The sequence below is a fragment of the Geospiza fortis genome, unplaced genomic scaffold (assembly GCF_000277835.1).
Source record: "Geospiza fortis unplaced genomic scaffold, GeoFor_1.0 scaffold461, whole genome shotgun sequence".
Taxonomy (NCBI): Eukaryota; Metazoa; Chordata; class Aves; order Passeriformes; family Thraupidae; genus Geospiza; species Geospiza fortis.
The window spans coordinates 67,745-92,463 of NW_005054463.1; the positions used below are offsets into that span (position 1 = coordinate 67,745).

The 24,719-nt window shown below is 38.9% G+C and overlaps 1 protein-coding gene across 1 annotated transcript in view; it reads right to left on the reverse strand.

Moving 5' to 3' along the window:
- Nucleotides 1–24,719, reverse strand: part of KANSL1L (KAT8 regulatory NSL complex subunit 1 like) — a 54,937-nt gene that overhangs the window by 22,908 nt on the left and 7,310 nt on the right. The window contains exons 2-5 of the mRNA XM_031062775.1: nucleotides 16,722–16,863; nucleotides 12,825–13,022; nucleotides 9,521–9,642; nucleotides 5,034–5,235 (exon numbers count right to left, since the gene is read on the reverse strand). Of these exons, the coding sequence (XP_030918635.1) occupies nucleotides 5,034–5,235; nucleotides 9,521–9,642; nucleotides 12,825–13,022; nucleotides 16,722–16,863 (664 nt within the window). The remainder of the gene's footprint in view (nucleotides 1–5,033; nucleotides 5,236–9,520; nucleotides 9,643–12,824; nucleotides 13,023–16,721; nucleotides 16,864–24,719) is intronic.

Genomic DNA, 24,719 nt, shown 5'->3' on the forward strand with positions numbered 1-24,719 from the left:
AACCTGAAAATGAACAAGAGCTGGGGAAAGACCCACATGTATTTATCACGTGGCAACAACAAAAAATATCACTGGCACTAGACATGGACTGGGGAATGCTCCTGAAATCATAGAACCAGCATGAGATTTAAATCAAAGTAAGAAACTCATACCCTACAATTTAAATACTTTTCTCCTGTCTGCTTTGGAGCCTTCTGGACAAGCACTCACTTTTTTTTTTTTAAACCACTAAATGAAAACAGATATTCTTCTGCTCTTACTTAAATCCCAGTTGAGACTGCAGAGAAGAAAATGTGGCAATATGCAACTGCAAGAGTTGGCAACATTATACCAACTGTTTGCCCGTGGTATCCAAAATGTAAGTTTTTGCACCTCAATTCCCAACCTTCAGGGTGCTGGCACCTTTGTAAATTTGAATTCTGTTTTCTCCATATGCCTCAGTTCCCACAATCAACTCTTTCTCCAGCAGGTGGAATACAATTACAGCAAGAATTTTCAGATTAAAAAACCCCACCATGCTCTAGAACTCTGCAAAGAAACAGACAGGGACAAAACTGGTAGTACTCCAATCTCATTGCTCTATTGTCTCTTACCTTTACTTAGAGCTATATGAAGTTTTTATCGATTAAAATTCTACACAGCATCAATGATATCTCTTGAAAAAACATGACTTGAAAAAAATGGAATTAATATCCTTTGTTAGGATATTAAATGAGAAACTAACAAAATATACTGGCAAATATACTGGCAAAAAATATACTGGCAATATACTGGCAAAATCCTTGTTATTAAAAAAATCCTGCAGCAAGTCACACAGATAAAACAGCAAAAAAGTAAACATCAGGGCATGTCAGCTAAGCAAACCTCTCTGAGAGTTTCTGACTAGTACAACACTTGTCTGCTTTTAAAACTTTTAGTATGTCACAGATAATTTAGTTCCTTCAAGTGCAGACAAAAAAAAATAGCAAGGAACAGAGCTAACAGAGCTACAATTTTCCTCACTATAGGAAAAGCATTTGCAGAAGCACAAGGCATTAGACTGGAGAATGTGAGGTGGGGGAGGAAGGCAGTTATAAATGCAACAACCACTGAGATATGATTTAATAGGTGTTTGTGCCTTACAGTCCTGACACCAATCTGCTACTTACACACCTTCTGGGTTTTAATGTTTAGACATTTTTGGCCTTCTTTCTTAGCACTGAAACTACATGGCACGCATTTTATTGGAGACAATGACCCAGAGGCTGTGACTTGCCAGCTGTGACAACGCAAACGAGGGGCAGATCCAACATTTTGAACACAGCACTCTCAGGCTTCCAACTCCCACCTGCAAACATTGTCTCCTCCGACTAGATCACACCTGCAGCTTTCTCCTTTGTGCTGCTCTCCATGCAAGTTTTATCATTCATTCATTCAAACATCATGCTGAAGAAAGGCACCCCTACAATCCTGTCCTCTAGACTGAAGCACCGACTCCAATCCCAGGGTTTGTTGTGCGTGACTCACAAGCAAGAAATGGCCTAAGCTCTCACGAAGCTGTTTAGATAAAGAAGAAAGATACAAAACAGATTCCAAGGCCAAATGATGACTCAGGGATCATCTTGTGGTACTTAGTCATTCTAAATTAGGGGACAAATGGATTTGGCCCCAAAGGCTGTTTCAAGTTCCTGAGGATACTGCATGGTGGCAGATAAACCAAACACCCTGCATCCTGTTTTATTTATCTGCAGTCTATCTTGCCAGTCTGGAAGGTCATCTAGAGTTTCACAGACTTCTGTATTTTCTTTTAGATACTACCCTGTGTAAGCACCATTTAACTAGGACAGCAGGGGAAGGTGCAGTCCTTTTCAGAAAAGAAACAGCAGAGGACAATATAGGGCATCTCTCCACAGGCAATGGGAGGCTTCTAGGTCACACACACTCATTGTAAATGTATGTGGCATGGCAGGAGATAAGAGAAAAAATGTGGCTGCCTTCCCAATGACCTTATGAACTAACAGATGGCACAGCAATTCAGTTTCATACTTTACTTCTCCTAACATGGATGCTAGGGGGGTGAGGGGGGAGAATGAGCTTCCCAAATGAATCTGCAGAGATGTGAGGGATGACACTCTGAATGCCATTCAGACGCACAAAGGTACAACCAGTCATTGCAATGAAATCCCAACTGCAAATTCCTCAAAGCTATCCCAGCATTTCTTAATGTTCCACACACAGAGGTCTGCATTTTGCTGGGATTCTCTGCTCATAATTCTTTAGTCACCATCTTGCTCAAATTGCTCTGCAGACCAACATCTTCCCTCAGGACTGCCAGGCACTGCTCACTGGCTGTTCAAACCAGGCACCACCAGGAGCTGCAACATTCAGGAGATTCAGTTTGCTCCTCTGATTTTGGCAAGCTGGAATTTGTTAATTCCACATCTGCTGCAAGATCCCCAGCTTGTTTTCAGGCCAGTGATGTTAAAGAAATGGGGGTCCTCACAGATTGTGGTACCAGGGGTTATATAAAGATGTTAAATTTGAGGAAATATGGGAGAGGCACTTGCTAGAGAAGGCACACTAATGTTACATTAAAAATCCAAGTATTTCCTATATGCTAAGAAGTTACTCATTTTTTCTGTGAAAGATCAGAGGAAATTTGCTGGATTACTCTGGGGAATATAAATGCATTTTCAGAGAAAACTAGATATCAATCCCAGAAACCATTCCCCATTTTGCATCCTTACCCTTAAACATCTGCCTAATCCAGAAGGCAGCCTGGGCTGATGGCCAGTGCTCTTTCATTACAGGATGAGCAATCTCATCAACAGCTGGGTAACCAAGTGTAGCAAGTGCAGGACTAAGAAAGTGACAGGGCCTGTTAGAGTAAGATTTGTTGAATGTATGATACACTGCTGATGACTCTTAATTTAAAACCTTGATACTGATTTAGGTTTGGTTGTCAGAATGTGCTGGAAATGTCCAGTCTAATTTTATCACTTACTTCCTTAGCAGAATCCCTGATCCTTTGTTTTCAACCAACATTGTGTGAGAGGCTTTGTTCCCTGCTTTACCTTATTTTTTAAAACTTAACTGAGTTTGGCACTTGCATGATGACTGAAGCTGACAACTCGATTGCTGCCATAATTTCTTATTTTCTCAAGGAAAAAGAGCTACAGAATCTGTTTGTAGCCCATGATGTAGTTCTCCACATTGCCTCTTGGTTAACTTTCCATGGAAAGGACATTCAAAAGCAGAGTCTAAACACAGAGGTTTGAGCTGAGAGCTGCAGTAAGTAAGTAAGTATTTCTGCTCCTCTGAGTAAGCAGAAATAACATTCCCTACATTTACCCCACTGTCTTTGGGACATCTCTGCAGTTTTGGGACAGAGACACTGAAGCTGGGTTAATATAAGTCACCAGAGATGTCAAGAGTATGGAGCAGACACACAGTTGCACCAGCTCTGGTACTTGAAGCCTTAACTAGTAACCTAAAAATGTACTTTTTGCTCGTAGTCTACAGCCAAAGGTTAATTATAAATCTTTCTTTGCAGCCTACAAGTCAAGGTAAAGTATCAAGCATGCAGAGCAGCTAAGCTAAGTTTGGTTGAAGGTAAAAATGTAAACTCTGCCTTGAACTCCTGCTGTCACGCTACAGACATGGAGTTCCTGATCACAAGCTTTTACTGATATTCACTAGACCTGGCCCACTTCTCAGATCACAGAGACAAAGGCAGGTGCTTGCAGAAATATGAAATACTTGAACCTGCAAGACAAGAGGCTTCCAGAAAGCCCTGCTATTTAGAAACTGCATCTGGAGTGAAAACCCTTCATGTTTAAGACAAAGGAAGGGGAAGCCCTCAGTCTCTTGCTAAGGAGCTCTCTTCACAGCTGCAAGAAGCAGCTGGAGCCACAGCATGAGGTCTCCAACCTCTGTGAGAGGATTGCATAGCAAACACTAAGCCCAAGTCCACAAGAGCCTCCTTGGTCAGTGCAAGGAAGATGGAAAGGCTAAGCACCTAGGAGAAGGCAGAGCTCCCAGCCTCACTCACCACCACCCTGGCCCAAACCTTCCAGGCAGGTTGCCAAGTCTTTAAGCCCCACTGCCAGGAAGCTGGGAGCTCAAACAAATAAGAAACTGGACAGTTTTTCAATAAAGTATCTTGCTAAAAGTAGGACACCTCTGCCATTTTGCAGAGAATGCTAAATCAGCACAGAACATCCTTGCATGGGAAATTGCTCCCCAGACCACTGGCACACTTAGTAAATCCTAGACAGTTAGAGATTTCCCTCATTACTACACTTAAAAAGGCAAAGTAAAATCAAGAAATTAAAACCTCCTGGGATTACCACTGCTCTAAAGAATGAGTTCATAGTGTCTCTGCTCCCAAATTAGACTGTTTCTTTAAGCACCCCAGCTAAACTCATTATATATTCTTACCAGCAACATGCTATTAATATCAGATGTAAGCAGATAGCCTTGCCCTGCACAAGACAATGTGATTTTCTTCCATTTTAAAATATTAATTTCTCTGTAATGCATAAAATTCTAGGAGTTTTAAAGACTCTTTGTGTCATGAAAAAGGCAATATAGCTAATGAGAAACAGCAAAAATGGAAACAAGATTAAGATATTGCAATTCAATTTCCTAGAAAATAATGTACCACCAGCTGTGTACACTTTCCTGTAGCTAAAACCAATATTCTGAAAACAAGTAGGCAGATGCTTTACACTGTAGCCTGTCTCCTGAGCAGTCAGGCTTCCAAAAGAACTCTCAAGTTGTCTCTTAGATTGTACAAGGGCTTTAAAGACAATCATAGATCACACTGATTTGATAAGCAGGACTCTGAGCTATCTTCAATTTTGATGTTCAACTGATTAACTCTGAGCTCCTGCAGACACATGCAGGACTGCCACCACACACCCTCATGGTCCCTGAACGCAACAAATGAGCAGCACAACGTGCACCATTCCCCTGGCACAGCAGACAAGACACATCCTGATCCAGGAGCTGGACTCTGGTTTTCTCTCCCAGACAGAGAGACAAGGGCCTACCTGCTGATTCCAGTGACAGGCACTGTGCATTCTGTAGAGTTTCCTCTTCTGGAAACTGTGAAGGGGCCTTGTCCGGGCAGATGTGCTCACATTAGTCACAGAGACAGACCTGAGCCTTGTCCTGTCTCTTCTTCTTTTCTTGATGTGCTGATGGTCAAGCAGCCAGCTGCCTGAAGAGGACACCTCTCTATTGTCTGAAGCTCTGCAGTTTCATGAATAATGAGGAGAGGAAATACAAAATATCAGATATGTTCCGCATGCACAGGCCAAGATTTCACACACTGATTAGCATTAGCTATCTAATTCTAAGAGAATTTTATAAACACCACAAGGTTTTAGCATGCTGTTTCAGACAATTGTGTATGTGCTTTGTTTGCTAGTTAATTACTTTCATGTCAGGTCAGGAAAGGGAGCTTATCATTGTTCTTCACCTTTGTGCTAACAGTAACAAATGTCAAAAAGAAGTTAAGCCCTCAAGCATATATCTAGTTTTGTTTTTTACAAATTCAAGAACTCTCTAATATTTTTCACACATATGAGTTTCAAGTGACAATTAATATTTCCCTTCATATTGATGTTCCATTAGACAGCAGTCATGCTAACATCAAGGAGACCTAGAGTTCCGTCCTAATACTTTCAAGACTTTCTGGTTTTGCTGAAGAACTGAAACCTAAGTAAAGCTTCACAAACCAGTGATCATTCAGCACAAGGTTGCAACTCACTGTGAAACATTTGTATCAAAATTAGGAACTCAACAACTTCAAGTGTGGATAGTCAAAATCAAGCACAAAGATAGGGCCAAAAGCTGTGTAAGCCCCTGCATTTATGTGTAGAACAACCTCACACCATTCTCACCAACCTACAGCCTGGCTGGTGACCAGAACAGACAACATCACAAGGCAAGAATTTAAAACACTCTCCCATTTGGGTGGGAATGACTCAATGGAAAATGAACTCCCCTGCTATAGGTATTCCTGATTTTATTTATATTTGATTTATATCAACATCTGCCTGCAAAGTTGAAGGCTTGCTGCAAAAAGCCCTCCAGTGTGTTTTTATTTTTACAATACTGAAGACCTTGATCACAGCTCTGGACTGTCTGAGCAGTGCAACTACACAAGATATTTTGGCCTTGGTTCATAACAGGTCATCTATCTGCACAAATGATTATTTTGTCTTGTAACAAGTCCCAGTTTTATTAGTAAAGTTGTGACACAATAGAACATGAAAATGAATTTATTACAAGGCCACTTATAAATCTTTTTTGACAGGTGATATTCTTTTATCAGTATATTTTTATTAAATGAAAGGGCTTGTAATGGAAGTGTGATTAAACACCATCCCATGCTGTGTTGGAGTGGTAACAAGGCTTTACAGGCTTGAATTTGAGCTGTCTTCCTGACACAGCAATATAATCCAATAAGCAACACAGACACATGAAAACAACATGCTAATTAACAGAGGGATTGTACAAAGCATTTAGAGGAACATACCAGTAAGTGCCAAGAAAAAGCCCAAAATACTGAGGCATGACATTCTTAATGTTAACACTGGATTTTTAAGGCTTGAGAAAGAAATACAAGGTTAACAGTCCATGGAAAAGATTTCTTAAAATACTCTCTCTGAATTCTCAGAAACATTTTCTAAGTCAGATGGTCCCAAGCTCAACTTGTGGATTTCCACATACCTCTCCCTTAAGTGAGAGACAACTTAGACAGATAAATTAGTACAAAAAGCTCCTCAGCCTGGCTCTTCAACTTCTGTGATTCCTGCCTTTGTTCTGGTGGTCTGCCAAGGCCCTTGGTAATTTCCCTGCAGTCTCTGACATCTGCTGTGTTTACCCTCCTGTGCCTTGCAGCATTGCACCACTCCAGTTTCAGATGAAGAGATCTCATCTTTGTGGCCTGGAGCTCCAGTACATGGCAGTGGGGTTTTCCTGCCACTTGTGTAGAAGATTTCCCAATGAAGCTCTGAGTTATCCAATTGGTTTGATCTTAGTCTGAGTATTTTTCAAAATGTGATTCGACAGAAGAGCAAAATGAACCATGGCCAGATGTGAAAGTCATAAATTTGCTAGAATGCTCCTTTCAAAGCTCATAAGTTTGCCTTTCTTGTTCCCAACCTGCACAGAAAGCCATCAGACAGGCACTATTTGTCCTGAAGAATTAAATTTTTCCTTCCTCCCCCTTCATAAGAAAGTGGGTATCACTTAGGGAACTGCTTCTGTGAGCATCTACCTTCATGCAATGCTCTGGTTTAAAAAGCAAATTTCTATTTTCTTTTTAATCTTGGCACCTAGATTTAAATGAGCAAGGAAAAGAACACAAAAAAAGAAGGCACTAATGTAATTAGGCCTTGACAGATGGCAATTCAAGGTTACCCATATTTAATCAACCAGGAACTGTCCAGGCACCTCCACTTCCTCTGTGAACAGCCCATGTAACCAACTGTACTGCAACCCCACAATTACCAACCCCAGAGCATCTCATGTTTAAACCTACTTTAAAATGGAAAATTGTGGTTTTCACATCAACAGCCTACAACTAATTTCAAGAACTTACTTAAGTGAAAATTGCTATCATCTGTTTTTCCCCCTCTGAAAAACAAAAGAATCCCCTTATTTTCCATTTGATTTTGATTTCTGCTTTCTGAAATACCGAATACAGTCAGAATAAACTCTAGAAAAAGCAAGGAGAAGCAGCTAAGAATTAAGTTAACTGCAGCAAGTCAATTACTAACTAATAAGTTAATTCAATTAATTGAACACACAGCAACTACAACAACAAAATGCCACCAAAAACCTGAAACACACTCAAAAAACCTCCAGAAGTAGGAGGCAGTGAATTTCCTTGCAGGATTCTCATGTTAACCACTCTATTTCATGCATCTTTAATGAACAATGTTTATAGGCAGATTTCAAAACACTTCATAAGCAGTAAAAATTTAAAATTAACTGTTTAATTCATGTTTAAGACAGCATCTAGAAAGCCCCAAAATCTCTGAGAGTCCTTTCCAACACCTACCTTGCCAAACCACAGTTTAGAGCTACAGCACTGAGAAAATTGTCCTAACATTTTTCTTTGGACTTTTTTAGGTCATAAGTAGAAAACAACCAACCTTAGAGAGTGGTCCATGAGCAAGCAGTGTGTTACACATGAAATGGAAAGACTAACTTTGGACTAATAAATAAGAAGAGAATTGGCTTGAAGTTACATCATTAGAGTCTCTCATCATGAAGTTAACTTCCTACACTCCTAAAAACATTTTTAAAAGCAGGAATTCTTCCTCATATATCTCATGAAAAGTGTCAGATTCAAGACACAGCCTAAATGACTCTCTTCTTCCACACACCCATCTCTATTAGCAACTCCTATCTAAGGGCTATTTTTAGTCCACATCTGAGAGTAACCTTCTGATTTTCTCCTACATCACCTGTAAACAACTGATACACCAGCAGCAGGGATGCCACAAGCCAGGACTCCTTCAACCTTAAATTTAGGGCAGAATCACACAAACACTGTGGAACAGAAGGCAGCTAAAGGAGCTGCCCATCCAAGCTGCTCACTATAATCTCTTAGTGGGAGGCTCCAGCCTCTGCAGCAAAGCTGGAACAGACGGTGTGGCCAGCTCTTCCTGGAGTCAGGAGCCAGGGAATTATGTTCTGCTGCACACTGTGCCATAAACACGCCAGTTCTACTTGGAAACAGTTTCTTCATCCACCTGATCTTAATTAACAGCATCCTCAAAAATCACATTACAAGTATCTCAGGAGAAATATCCAACACACCTAGATCTTTTTTTAACTGTATTCAATTACCTTAATGTTGTTTTGAAACTAATACTTATTACAGCTTGTACTGTACTTAAAATCTTTGAATAAAAGAGAGAATTATCTACCAGTATGGACTAGCACTGAGAAACATTTTTCTAAAATAATAATTTCCACCTATAGTCATCCTGAAAGGTATGTCCATCCAGAACAAAATACCTTGAATGGAAAATAGTATCGCCAAATTCCTGAAAATGTGGGTGGCAAAGATAAATTTGGCCTTTTATTGAAGACTGATCTGCTTAAAATTAATGAAGTTACCACCCTGACACTGACCCCTGCTGAGACATGTGACATTGCTTATGTGTTCTACTAATCTAGTTTGTCAGTTTTCCAGAAATAAAGCTGCACTTGTTATGACAGAATGCATTAAGTCTCAAACAATCACACGAAATTTGTTCCTATATTTTTTCACTACTTCACAGATTCATCTTCCAAGTACTTAAATAGTTATAGTGACTATACATTTACGGTATCTTTGGGAAGAACACAAAACCCTACTATTTTCAACCTTACAATCAAGACTTGACTTCTCTTGAAGCCTGCAGAAAGCAGCTCTTTTTTTCTTATTTAATATTGTAATGGTTATTAGTTCCATATAATAACTTTACCAAAAGTTATTCTCAAAAAAACCACAAACTACCACACTGTTACCCACCTGAAGGAGATACCATTGACCAGCTGTCTGTGTCTACAGGTCTTGGATGAAAGAGATGAAGAAGCTGGAGACAGATTGAGTGGAGCAATAAGGCTGCTGATGATTTCACTTAGTTGTGCACTCTGGAAAAAAAAATTAAAATTAAAGACAGTCAGACTTAAGAGGACTCAACAGCTCAAAGGTGCTGGGCTCTTGTTTTCCTACTTAGGATTTCAGTCCTATACATCATGGAATAATTTAGTTTCTTTCTGTGAATAACCATGGTGGTATGGTTTTCTTTCACAATTATAATGTTCAACCTTACCAAAACCCAAATAAAACACCCACAAAACACCACCACAACCCTGAGCATTGTTTATACACTTGAAGTAGTACCCTGAATATATCAGTGACCTCAGTATTGTAACCAAAGGTCTTTAAAAGGAAAAAAAGAAACCAGAACACTCTACAGCTGATATTACAACAGCTGCAGCCAGAGCTGCTAACTGGCCATTTGACAAGCATTTCAACAGGAGGAAAAAAAAGGTCAACTGTCTTTTCATTGTACATTTTGTTCACTCAAAGCGTTTTTGTTCTTAAAAGAATCTTCTTCATTGCTTATTACGGTTTGACAAAGGTGTTTTTATAAAAGGAAGTGTAACTAACTACTTGAGGATTATTGTAATGACAGACAGAATGGGTAAGATCTTTGGTGTCCTCAAAATAGAACAAGAGGCAACCACCCTGCCACCCTGTTCTCCTGCAAAAAAACCCTGACTTTCAAAACTGACCCAAAACAAATGAAACAAATGTAGCCAATTTGTTAAGACTTAGAATTACTCCTTCCAAAGCAATGAATTGTGGACTGATTCCAAAAACATTTCACAATGATTTTTTGTTTTAAATGTCAGACCTTAAAGGCTATTCTCACAATAAATGTAGCTTGCTTAGAGGAAACTGTGTTCTGCACACTGAACAGAAATTAAATGTATCTGAAATGGCATACCTCTTTTTTTTTTTTAAAAAGTCAACCTTTTGCATTACTTTGCTGGATTTTCAGTCAGAACTAAGAATGTTTAAAACATGAATTGTTAGAGTTTATCTAGTAAGTTCTCCTTACATTTTAGATTTATATTTATGCAGAAAGAGGAAGAATTTTTTTTTGTTTTATTACAACTCACATATTTTCTGTCAACATTTAGGTGATGTAGTCAGGTAAAAATTTCATCAGAATAAAAAATTCAGGGATGGATATTAAAGCATAGAAATAGCAAGTCTATTATGAAAGAATTGGGCAAAGCAAATAAGATGCCAGTAAAATAGTTACCAGATTGATTTAGAAATCTCAGCAGAATTCATTCTGTAAGGAGTAGTCTCCACTGAATATAAGGGTATTAAAAAAATAGGCAGACTTCCAAATCACAAAGAAAAACATACATATAGCTATGAGAAGGACTTGAAAACAGTATTAATAAAAATTGCCAGCCTTAGTCACTTTTGTTCTATTTTTCTTTTGGTTCACAAGCAAAATTCCTTATTTTTAACAAAGGAATACTTTAATACCAGACTGAGGAATTCTGTGGGAATATCTGAGGATGTTCTTCAGGCTGCAGCATTGTTGCTCCTGACACTGAACAAGAAGCTCAGACTTTCAGAGTTAAGAACAGAACTGCTAGTCAAAAAGGCAATCAAACCTCAAGGCTTTTAGTGGTGTAAAAGGGAAGAGATCCAATGTGTTGTGTGAGATATGTTAGTCCACTTCCATGTGATTTTCAGATCATCAAAGTTCTTGCACCCCTTGGACCAAATTTGTGGCTACTTGGGGACCAGGAAACAGAGCACTATCCCTTGAATTGTCAAAAGTCTTACTGAAAAGTGTGTTAAATTCTCCAAGCCACCACTTACAAGAGGGGCCATTCATCAGCTTCTAAAAATGCTCTTCGGGTTATCTTATGCAATTGCCAGCCCTGAGCATATAAAGTTCCTGTTTCATTGCTTCCTCACTCCTGCCTGTGGTGGATAAGATTTATCAACCAGAGGAAGCTTTTTAAGAACAGGAAAGTATGACTATCAAATAAGAAAAATTGGCACAGAGATTCAGAAATAGGCACTAGTACTTAATGCTATTACTTATAACCCTTTTAAAAAATGTGGGTATGACCAGAGTTCATGTAGAACAGCAGAGCAACAAATTAATGCCCCACAGTGGCTTTGTTTCACATAAACTGCATAAATTCATTCTGTACAACAAATTTCCAGTATCTCCTTCAGCAATGTGATCCTACCACATCCTTTATGTACTTTCAGGCAAAAGAAAACCTTGCTGGATTCTACATAATATTTCCTGGAATCAACCATGGAAACAGCCATTTTGCACACTGCAAAGCAAAACTCTGCTCACAACTACATCTCCACTGTACCCAGTAAGCACCTGGAATTCCTCAGCTCCAAACCAGAGTCCCACAATGTTTGAAAAGGCAGATGAACAACTGTATTCTGCTGAAGCTTTTTTTTTTTTAATTTCAAGTGCAATATATCTCTGCTGTCAGCTGTTCTCTTTCATCTCACATAAAGCTTTTCCTGAAACAACCTGTGGAAACTCTACACTGACCTGACTATAAAGCAGGAGCAGGTTTGTGGATGGTTTTTAGAGGCTGTTCTGTGCCCCTTGGAGGGAAACAATGTGGTAACACAGACACATTAGAAATAAAAGGTTAATTTGTAAACCTGCTGTACAGAGTAGTTATTTAAACCCTTCAATTAATCACCACCCAATCCCAGGAATGCAAAATACCTTTCTTTTTGGAAGTCATCACCATGGAACCTCCCTATTTCTGAAGTCAATCATTTGGCTTCACTGATGATGTGTGGAAACTCCACAACTTGTACAAGTTGTAAAGTTGGTATGATTTATTTCAGCACTGTTCCCCAAGGACACGCACACCCCTGAAAATTCTGAGTTTACTTTATCCTCTAACTTGCTGTATATGCATATGCATTGAACTGCCTTATCAATTTTAGGAGCCTGTGCAGTTTTTCAGTCATGTAGTTGTAATGTGGTGTTTGCAACCCAGATTTATTATTTGTGTTTGTTTCAGCCTCAAGGTTGATGGGGCCTCTTCTTATCTCTCTTTAGTTTGGATGTCTGCACTCTTTTTTAAGTAGTCTTGAACATCTTTTGTTCTCTCTGCAGACCTTTTTGTGAGTACACAAGTTAAAAGACTAAACAAGCAGATTCTAGCTAAACCTAAAATTGGTTTTTATTCCCAGTTAAATTTCCACCCCCCCTTGTTTCAACTGCCAGCTGAGTTTTGTTTTACTTTACCTGTTTTTCTATGTTTCGTAAAAGCAGGGTGGGACTGCTGGGTGACATTTCAAAGTCATGCTCTGGCAGAGAATCCTGGCTCTCAATGGCAGCATGGCAATTCCCTGTGGCGTTTAATAAAGCTTCTTGCTCTGTCAATTGGATCTGCTTCTTCAAAATGTCTTTTGGAAATGGGAATTCTTCTAAGACCACCATCCCCTAGACAACAGCAATTGAACACGGTTGGTTGACAACAGATTAAGCCTCCTAAATAATTTTTAAGGGGCAGTCAAACCTGGCACATTTCTCTTAAATCCTCCTGATGATTTTCAAGCACTTAGCTAGATTTTAAATACACTTCACAGCTAAAATATGGAAGTAATAGGCATTAAAAAAAAACCTACATCAATTATGCTACTCCTTGTAACAGCAATCCCTCCAGTGTTATACCACTGCTTAAACATCTGTGCCAAAATTCAAATCAGAAATTCATACTTACTAGAATATTATACAATAATTTGCCTGCTGATTTAAGAGGAGGTTTTTCTCTAAAAATGATCACCCTTTGATTTGAACTTGGTTTTAGTCTTTGCAGTCAATAAACTCTACTGGAGACATTTTAAAGCGCTCTATTTCTCTTATTCCTATCCATGTTCTGTGCAAAACATTGAGGCTGTTATTTTTATGTAGTAGAAATGACACAATTCTAAACACAAGCATTTTAAAATTTAATAACTGATTTTTTTAAGGTGAGCATTTTTAGCGTTTCACAATTAAAAGTAACTCTCCTAAATATTCTAGCACTGTTACTATTTTCAAGACCATTTCCACAAATGTGGTCTCAGATGTGGTGTACCATCTAAAGCACCACCTAATAAGATAAATATAACTTTATATGGTAGGGAAATAACAGTTTCATAAATGGAACTAGAAAAATAATACCCCTATTGTGTTTTCCACATGACAGATTAGAAAAATACAAGTCTCTAGTATAATCCTAGGTAATGTATCAGTTGGTTTAAAAAGATAAAATGTTAAACAAAATGAAAGCAAAAATAACCTTGTGACAGTCAAACCCAGTCCTCAAATAGTTCCTTGGTTTGTCATTATCTTGAGCAAATATATTTAATACCAGAAACAGCTATCAAACCTCTCCAGTCTTTTTTCAAAGAGAAAGGGAAAGAACTCATTTGCTTTTAAAGTACCAAGTGTAACTCAAATATCAAGCAGATATTAAAAGAATGGGATCATTATAATTCTACCTCAAATTTGCCTTCCTAATGAGAATATTCCACTCAACCAAAGGACAAGGAAGAATGCTATAATGTGAACACAAGGAAGCCATATTGCTATTTCTTTGACCAAGACAGACTTCACCCAGGCTGTGGCTGTGGAAAACTAAGGATCCTGGAGTTTCAGCAAGACCTTTACTGCTGCCTCAGCATAACTGGCCTTAAAACATAAAAATAAGTCTCAAAGAGACTTCAAAGAGGAGACTAGGAGAAAAAGTCAAATTGTCTTCCTCTCACTGTGCCTAACTTATTCCATTGTTTGAATTATAAATTCAAAGCTGAGAATAAAGATGTTCTCTAAAAATAAACAAAGGTGCTCGAAAGTTTGGTTTAACGCCTAAAAAAGGCACAAAGATTCTGAATGTCCTTCAAGTCAGTGCTGGATTTTCCACATAGATCATCACCTGCACTTTTCCATTTACAGCAGATGGACACAAATCCAGACCAGCAGCATGCTATGAGCAGTACATTCAAGGAAATTCAAGTAGGGAACTCATTCTTGTGTGCCACAACAGAAGGACAAGCTAGTTCAACAGCTTTAAACTCCTTTAGAACTTAGAATCTTTAGGTCTTTTTAGTAAAAGGATTATAAGTCATGACCACAGAGAGTCTAAAAGGTCTAAAACTGAAATTCTGAGGTCAGAGGAATGGGAAGACACAAATTAAAAGTGTTGAAAAGAGGGACATACACACACACATGCTTCCAATGGAATTTTATTTTTTGAAGTCTTAGAAACTTGTTTACCAAGCATGGGAAGAGGAAAGCAGAAAAAGAAGAGGGAAATTGACAGAGTGTATGGAACAGGAGAGATGGAATAGGCACAGAAGAAAAGAGGAAGAGTAAAGAATTCAGAAGACTAATACAGGCTATATTACAACAAATGGGTTACAATCAATAGGTTTTGGCAATGACTCCCTTCCTCCCCAAATGGAATTGTTTTGTTTTGCAGATATAGTTTTTTTTTTAATGAAAGGACTCTCAAAGACCCAGAGGTACTACTTCTGTGTCTGTAGAGATGGAGAAGACACACTGTAGTAGGCCAGGAAACAGCCCACAAGTTACTCATGTCCCTTCCTATTGCATTATGGTGCTCAAGGAGAAGCCTTTTGCTTGAAATCATTGTTCCCTGGCTATGAATCACTTTTTTTTTCCACTCAAAGCACATAAAAAACAATCTGAAACCATTAAACAGCATACAAATTCTAATGATATTGTGTAATTCCTTGCAGCCACTAAATGAAAACAAAGAGCTCTTCTATCAGCCCACATGTCCTTCTGTAGCTGCTGCACTGGGGTACTATAAACATGTACACACAAAAAAAAATCCCATCTGAAGAAAATAGGTGCTTGCTTCACTATGGGACACAGTGCCAAACACTAAATACCACAGCTGGTAAAATGGACATGGAGTTTCAGAAAGGAATGTCACTAAAAATCTCCACCAGGAAGATGACTTGGCTCCAAACTAACATACCACCTAAAGAAAATGTGTGACTAAAATCATGTTTTTCCTCTCATTTCTCTGATATCTATTTCTCAATCTTCTGTAGTTCATCTGACCTGTGACATCATAAAGGCTGACAGCTTTTGGGTGTAAGACTGTGCATGCATCTGGTATTTAGGGCAACACCAAACCATGGGCATTCTCAGCCTTCACCAAAATATAAAATCTCCTTACACAGACTCTTAAACAAAGGCTCTTCATTTCTTTGTAACAAAAAACCTGACCAGGGACAAGCTGGATATGAAAGGAAGGGCTCTGAGGGCAAAAAGGAGAAGCTGGAATAATTATTCTTTATTTGTTCAGAGGGAAATGCTCTCTGAGGTGATTTTCCTCTCTTTTTAAACTCCCTCTAAGTCTCATGTTCCACCACATAAACTCTGAAGCATCTTCTTGCTCCTCTCAATTGTGCTTATCTGATCCCAAGACACATCAGAGAACCCACATGAGGCTCACTGATGGAGAGTCAAAGAGCCCTGCTCTAAAACCCCTCACTATCAAACCACCTCACACAGGTTTGGCTTCTTTTATGTCAGAATGACCTGAGGAACCCATTAAATTGATAGCTAGATTACTAATGGTTTAGGAATGTCACTTTCCCACTGACTAGGCAGCTCAATTTACAAAAACTAGTACATGAATTACACACATTGGAATTTTAGTAATTATTAATCTTTGACCTGTTCAAAGTGCTGTACAAACATTAACCATCTATCCTCAGAATAAACATGCACTGCAAGTAACAAAAATCCCACCCTGAAAGCCCACAGCACAAAAACAAATAACTGACCATCCCATCTGAGAAGGCAATCTCACCTCTCCTGCAGAGGAAAAAACCAGTGATAAATACAGTACTGTGTGCTGGGCCCTGAAAGTCACTAACAAAATCACTATACAGGTACAAAAAGGTAAAAGTTCCCAAATCACAGTCCTATACTGGTGCCATATTTTAGCTCCAGATGTCTTTCCCATTAAATTCTGCAGGTGGTAGCTTGCACAGACACAAGAAATCTAGGGCAAAAAAAAAAAAAAAGAACAGCAACAAGGAACCAAATACATAAATATTACAAGAAACACATCAAAAGATGATTTGAAAAGCCCATTTATGAGCTTACAGACAATACCTTGGTGGCACGTATTTGCCTGTGAAGGTCAGTTAGTTGTTGGATTTTGTATTCTAGTTCTGAAATCTGGGCTTGAAGCCATGTCCAACGGCTGCCAATTCTAGCTCTGTCTGCAAGCCACTTCCATTCAGAAGTATAGCTGCTGTGAAGACAAAATGCTGGTTAGTCCAAAAATAAAGATAACCACATTTGCACAAGAATATTTTTGACAGCTGCTCTGCCTCATGTTGCAAGCATCTCAGTTGCTTTCAGAAGATATCTGATTATACCCATCCAGTTTCACATCAGCTTATTTCTGTAGCAACAGAACTTGCCCAAACCAGTACAGTCCATGCTCACTGGCTATTCCCACACTAAACTAGTGTTTTGTTCTGGATTATAAAACTCAGAGCTGGATAAACTACCAAACTATATCAGTTAATGCTGATTACAGATGTGTAAAGAATTCCAGTAACTCCACCAGCAAGAATCCAAACTCTTACACCATACTTCCTCCTACAAGCTTTCACAAATATTGTTTGCTAACAACTGGAATCTAATAAAACATCATGCAGCAATGACCAGCTAGATATCAGGTCACTGCTCAAAAAAACCCAACTAAGTAGTTTAAATTTCTTTTATTCAAGCTTTTTTATAAATAGCGGTGTCAGTTTAGTTTAGTCACTTTTACTACTGTTTAAAATAGTAGTAAGAGCAATAGTAGCAATACAAAAAATATGCCTCCTGGTACCTGACATTGTGAACACCTTAATTTTATAATGCTAAATTCATCAGTGGTATCAGCAAACATTACTCAACCTCCATATTAAACACATGAATGAGGAAACCATACCATGCAACAAACAATCTGAATATTCAATAAGTTTAAGCAACACAGACAAGACAATGTAGTATTTTAGTATGTAACTTCCCCTACTATCCTACCATTAACAGAGTTCATTTATTTACAGAAAGCAGCTGGTGGTTTTTTTCCCCCAGTGAAGCTATCAAGTAGTTTGCCACAGCTGACTTAAAAAACTGTAAAAACAAAAATCAAACTTGTAGAAAATAAGTGGTTTTCCTCAAGTTATTGTGATAATGACTGGATCTAGATTCTTGATGACACTGCAACTTTTGCACATGCAGAATACATCACCCCAGGCAATGAAGAGCACTGAAGTATCACAAAAGAGACAAGAAATAGCAGATGCCAAATGAACTGGCATAGGAACATAATACAAGTGTAATTGTTTCATGCAGAATTTAGTGTCAAGTATCTCAACAACAAAGAAAGATAATAAAGCAGAAGATGCTAGACCTGTCCTGGCATGAATCATCAAATTTGAGAATCCTAACATTTTCAAGGCTAATATTATAAAACATAACTCAAAATTTCAGAACCTTAATTCTAGTTTAGCTATCATAAAGAGTAGGGATAGACACAGTCTCTGGTAGATCACCTCCAAAATACATAATCTTATCCCTTTTTAACATAAATTATCCTCCCACATAATTTATCACCAGCTTAAACTCTCCCATACACAGAAAAAATGAACATATTAAATTATGTGACTGAAACATCCTATTTAAATACAAACTACGAGGAAGAAATCTGGATTACTATCAAAAAGAAACTTCAAGAACTCTGTAAATATATATGATAATAAATTACTTGCATTTTGCATATTCTACTAGTAATTTTCTCCTAGAAAAAAAAGGCATATGAAGTCATCTTGTGAAAATCTATTTTTCTGACCTCTTTTTATTTTTCTTTATCTTCCCATTATTACCAACAAAGAGTAAAAAGTCCCAACTAGTTATGCTTTAACCAGATCTTCCTGACAAGAACTTCTCTGGGATTGACAGCTTTTGCATGTTTGTGCTCCTGAAAGTCATAAAATACACTCGGCTGGGAAAGGGAGGCAATGTGAATTCCAAGTTTTTAATTAAATGTGTTCACACAAGCATGGTGGCTGGAATAGTTAAGACTTGTCTCAGGACCCTGGTCTGGCAAAAAGCTAGTTCTAAAAAAGAGCTGCCTAATGAATCTATAAAAATCCCTTAGTTAATAATTTTAACCAAAAAAAAAGAGGAATAAATAGGATAAGGGAGAAAAACCTAACTGGAGTACTGAGGGGTTTATTTCTGCTCCTTTCTGAAAAGGCAGTTGAGGAAATGAACAATGAAATCCCAAAAACCAGGACATGGTATAAAGAAAGCTGAGGTAAAAGGAAATGAATCACACCAACAGATTCACCTCCTAAACTAGATCCAACAGTCTGGGGAGAAAGGTGAGCTACTCTCAAACAGACTGAGGAGGAGAGGGAAGGAAATGAGAAGAAAAGCAAGGTGTCCTGTACACAGCTGGGAAACAAGAAGCAGAATGGAAAGGGCCAGAACTGGCCTCATGTCACCTACACTGCATGAAATCAGGGTGGCATAAGGGAATCCACAACCAATATCAAACCACAGCTGACAGCAGAAGGAATGTTAAATGTTGTAACTTCTGTATGTTACTGTCTTACACATAAACAAGCTACACCACAAGTTATTTTTCAAAAATGGTTGCATTTCTTTTTCCACTTAGACACAATATTTAATCTTGAATTAATTACATTCACTGGTAAACATATTAAGTACATTTTTGCTTCGTTCCAAAATACTATGCAAGTATTTCCTAAGGCTTTAAATTCTATATGATAATTTAAATAACAGCATTTAATTACCCTGTGTTACAATGTCCTTAGGCCCCACTCTAAGGAAAGGTTTCCACCAAACTAAGCACAAACATTCTATGCTCAGGCCAAAGGAAGCAATTTTAGCTTCTCTGTCTCTCCAAGCTGCCCCATGCCCAGTGCCTGCTCAAAGACTCGGGCAGCTACACAGTGACATGGATTAGAGAGCTGCTCCTGGTTAATTTTAATTTTAGGGGCAGCACGACTGAAGCAAGTTTAAGTTTAGATCTCTTCCCCAGTTTTGATGTGTTGCATACAGGGTGAGAGACAGAAGCATTGCTGAACTCTGTTCCCATCCCTGTCACTCCTATCTGCTTGATCTTGCATTATTTTTAACCATCTTTTCCTCTAAGCCTATTTCTCTACAAATCTTTTAGTAAAGCTTGTAACTCCTAAGGAAGATAAAATCACTATGAGCTATCCTCACACTCCTTTGTGTTCACACACAAAGTAGTACAGTCATTCAGGTGATAAATGATAACCTATTTCTGCAACAAAAAAAATCCAAACCAACCCTGAAACAAACCCCAAACCTGGGTAAATCTGCTCCTGCTAGACAGTAAAGTTTAACACTCACTCACTAAAGAAAGTTGTTTCAAGCTGGCTTCAGAGAATTCATTAACTCTGCAAACCCAGAGAAGAAAAAACAAAAAAACACCAAAAAACCAAGCACAGTTACAAAAATAACCAGGCCTGTCACTGGAGGAGGAAGTCAGAAGCAGGTGCTAAAGTAGAAGCTCCTGCTCTTGTTTTCTGTTGGGAATGAGACAAGAAAAAAGATGTTTCTGTCTGTCCCACTTCCTGTTTGCTCCCTTTGCAAAGTATCTTTACTTGGTTTTTGTGCTTTTGACTCTAAGATCATACATGCTCAACAGAAATTCCAAAATCTTTGTTCTGCCAGCAACTCAGTATAAACCATGTGACACTGGTAAAGTTTCTCATGTTCAGTACGGTAGTACAGCGGAATATTAAATTTGCATATAAACCTACTGCTCTTGCAATGACTCCAAATCTGCAGATGACCTCCTACAGTCATCCAGGGCTATTAGAATTGGAAGAGAACACAGCAATACTGATTTTGTATCAATAAAACATCTCATTTAAATTGTCCTAAGAAAACATGCTGGAATTCCTTCAGGGGCAACTTTGTTTCCATGCAAAATCCCTGCCTGCATTTCTATTTTGTTCGGACTGCGAATCAATCCTGCACAACTTACAAGAGAAGGAAAGAAAAGAAATGCAGCAGAAACAAGGCACAACAAGCATAAGACAAATGCAAACAAAGTATGAATATAAATATAGCTGGGAGCAGACACTCAGGCTGTACTAGGGCATCCGGGATCATTAGCAACAGTAGAGGCAGGGTAGGTATTTCATGCTACTTGCTTCTGCTGAGACTGAAGAGGCAAGCAAAGAGCACTAAGTAATGCTGTTACAGTCAGTAGTGCTGCTGGAACTGCAGGAAGTTTCAGCCATGACCTAAGGACAGAATGCACAGATGAACCCCTTAGCACTCTCACCTTCCTCAAAGAGAAGCACTGAGAACAAACCACGTTTTTACATGACCAAACCAACACTGCAGAACACAACAGGACTCTCAGAAGTATTCTCAGTGCCTCCATTGTGTTTTGGGTGAGATTTATGTTTTCCCAACAGCTAAGATCAGCTTGTCCCAAAAAATAAATGCAGGCAACCTAGCTGAGCAAAAAAGGGAGCAGCTAACCAAGATAAAATTGCTGTGCTACACACACTGCTGGTTGGGGTTTGTGCGTGGGTTTGGGGCTTTTTTGGTTACAGGAGACAAGAAGAGGTGGAATTTAAACCTTAGAGGCATATTTTATTTTTATAAGCAAACAAAACAATAAGCCTGAAAACTGTTCATAAATGATGGAGAAACACAGTGGTGTTTAAAATGCACAAAGCACACAGAACCTGGGATTGACAGTAAGTATCCAGGAAGGTTGGCTCAAGCAGGTATGATGAGCACAGGAAAGAGTATTTTAGAGGGTGCAGCTCTGTGACCACAGCAAGATTCTCCACAAGTCATCTCATATGCCGAAAATTAAAGCAAACTAAAGCCTTCCACCTTTGTAACTCCCAGTGAGGAGCAGTACCATGCCCTGCCATGACATGTCTGCAGGGACAATGACAGGATGCTTCCTGCTAAACAGGAAAGGAGCATGCTTGCAACAGACCCACATCAAAACTCAAAAAACCATTTCACAATCCCATAACACTGTCACCTTGCAAAAGGCTTTAAAAACACCAACATTTTCAAGTAACAACACTCTTAAATGCACAGAAGCCAGAGAGCAAGGCACTCACATGATGTGGGTGGGAAAAAAACCCCCTCCAATTCCAAAATTCTTCATTAAACACAAGAAGGGCAGTTGTTCCTGACATCCCCTCATAACATTTCAGCTCAGTCTCTCAATGTGGGGTATTTTGCTCTTTCTGCTAGGTGATGTTCCCCTTGGTTTAATGCACATTATTCTGGCACCTAGTTTTCAGATGGTATCTCTAAAGTGACCTCCACCATCCCTGCTGGTTCATGTCTCACTCCTAGGCTAACAGAAGCCCATTGCCTATCACATAGCAGTGAAGTATCTGGGAGCAAGAAGCAGCTCATAAATCAGATTGACTCTACCCTCAGGATAAAGAGATGATCACCCTCCTTAGTGGGAGTCACTGAAAACAATAGCAGAAGCTTACTGTTTTTATGAACGACTGATCTCCAGAAACTGAAAAGCAAGAAGAAATCAGAAGGTTCTCCAGTCCTCAAGTTCCATCCAGACATCATATGACTCACCATAAACTTCATGAAACGTTGGGAAAAAGATCATTCATCCCCCAATTCTCTTGGGAAGGTCACCCAGGTGTACAAAAAATACAAAATATTCTCCACACAGCACTCTATCACAAATGCCCCACAGCACACTAGCGTGGTGGGAGTCCCTCCAGGACTGGAGCTGCTAAATTGTGAACTTCCTCAGCTGTCCCTAATTTTTCACCACAATTACACTCAGTTCTCTGACCACACATGGGAAAGCCCAAAAAGCAACTGTCCTGGATACAAGTTATTTTCTTGCAAGCTACTAATGTGGGCCCAGGGCTTCTGATACCGTTGGTCAACATGGTGGAGAAATTCAACACACACATTTTTCTTCTGTCTGCAGACACTGACAGTAAATAAGACATTACCTACAAAGACTAGATTATATAAAATATTCAAATTAGATGAATTCAGATATGCTTGTATTTTAGATAAGCTTATCTAGATTTCAGTCATGAGATAAAAGCGTGTGCCCACTCCCAACCAAAACCTCCAACACTTGTAATAGCTGAACAAATATGTCCAACTATTAAATGACCCGTAAATGCTTTGTCAAGGACTAATTCTTCCAGAACACCTACATAATGTTTGTTTTCAGAATGAACTAACTTCAGTTGCTGTTGAAGCATTAATTCCCCTGGATCAGTTAACTGTTAAACCCCTAATAACCACATAACTAAAAAAACCAGTGTGTGCTGTTTTATGAATGCAATCTCTTCTATGCATTCCTGAGTACAAAAAAAGACTAAAACCAATTTTGGCTGATCAACATTACACAAAAAAACCCACTGTTTACTGTGGCAGTTCACTCCCAGCACTCAGACCTTCCAGGAGCAGTGTGCTACTGTTCTGGAATAACCAACACCAAACCAAGCTATGCACTCCCTGCTCCCAACTCCCACTCCAAAAAATCAATCAAGGGAATTTGTCTGGTGCTCAAAATTAGCTGGCAATCTCTGTGAAGATCTGCAGCCAGGTCATTCTTCTGGATCCTACCAGGTTGCTACCTCCTTTGGTGTTTAACAGGAATTTTTACCTGGCAGACATTTTCCTCTGAAACACTACACAGCTTCCCAAAACATGGCTTATAGTTCTCCCTATCATTTACAGACATCAGCAACTGCTTATTACAGTTACAATTTCTGGCATGCATGCCTGGTTCCACCATCTCAGACACACTGAGGCCATTCAGTATTTTCAGAATTGCATCCAATAATGCATGTTGATAGCAACACATAACACACATCTTATCTTCCCAAACAAAAAACCTGTACCCAGCTGAACACTTCTGCTATGCCATCAGACCTGAGGAATTTACACAGTAACACCTGGAATTATCAACCATAGCTGTGATTTTTCTCTTGAAGAGAAAATTTATGGGAGAAAAAATTAGGTAGCATGAAATTAAGTAGCAATGGAATCAAATTTTTACAACTTCCACAAAATGAGAAGGGACAGTGGGAAGGATAGAAGAAGAAAATCAATATTCAGAGCAAAAAGGCTGTAGGAAAAAAACTGAAAATATCAAAAAGGAAAGTCTCTGTGCTTAGATATTCTGGAAAGGGAGAGATTTCAGAAGAATTTCACTGGTGCACTCTATATGCTCCCTATGTGATAGAGAAATCACATCTTCCAAACTGATGAGACGCCATAGACAGTATTTGCCTGCTACACGGTTCCTGCGAAGGACCACACTAGTGCTGCTGTTTTATATTAGACACTGAACTGTTATACTTGCACTGAATTGTTAACTCAATTTGGGGACAGAATAGATTAAAAATTCAGCTTCTTAAGGGATCTGTTAGAGCGCTGAATCTTTCCAATGGCTGGCTTCACAAGCTGGTAGGCGCTCTCACCTCCAGCTCTGTTTACATAATTCTTTAGAGCTGAGTTAATTATAAAAGGCCAAGTGGGTTGGTGAAGGTGGAGTCAGCCAGAATATTAACTGCCCAGAAAGAAAAACCTGCAAAAGGTAAACAACCCAGCAGCACTTCCTCTTAATAAAATAATAAAAAAACCCCAACACGCTGTAATTTGAGTATCTGCCAATGGCTTTTGTTAAAAATATTTTAATATTCATTTTTAAGGTTCTGCTGTCTGCTCCAGCACACCAACATGCTGTACATCAGTTCAACGTGAAGCAGAGAAGCAGGCAGTGCTAAAATGCAGAGAAAGAAACTTCAAGAACAGCAGGGCTGCCTAGAAACGAGCTTCTTTTCTTGCCTTTGAAATGGCACAACATCAATAGATTAACAACAAAACACCAGGAACACAGGCCTAGAAATTCTCTCTAAGTATTACACAACTGCCCTTCAAAAAGAAACCAAGTAGTGCTACATCTGTAGCCCATGCTCAACATAAAATAAGGCAGAACTTACAAAATACACTCCTTTCAAGATCTGTGCAAATGGAACATTATGACGGCACATCAGCAGCATATCAATGCTGTCC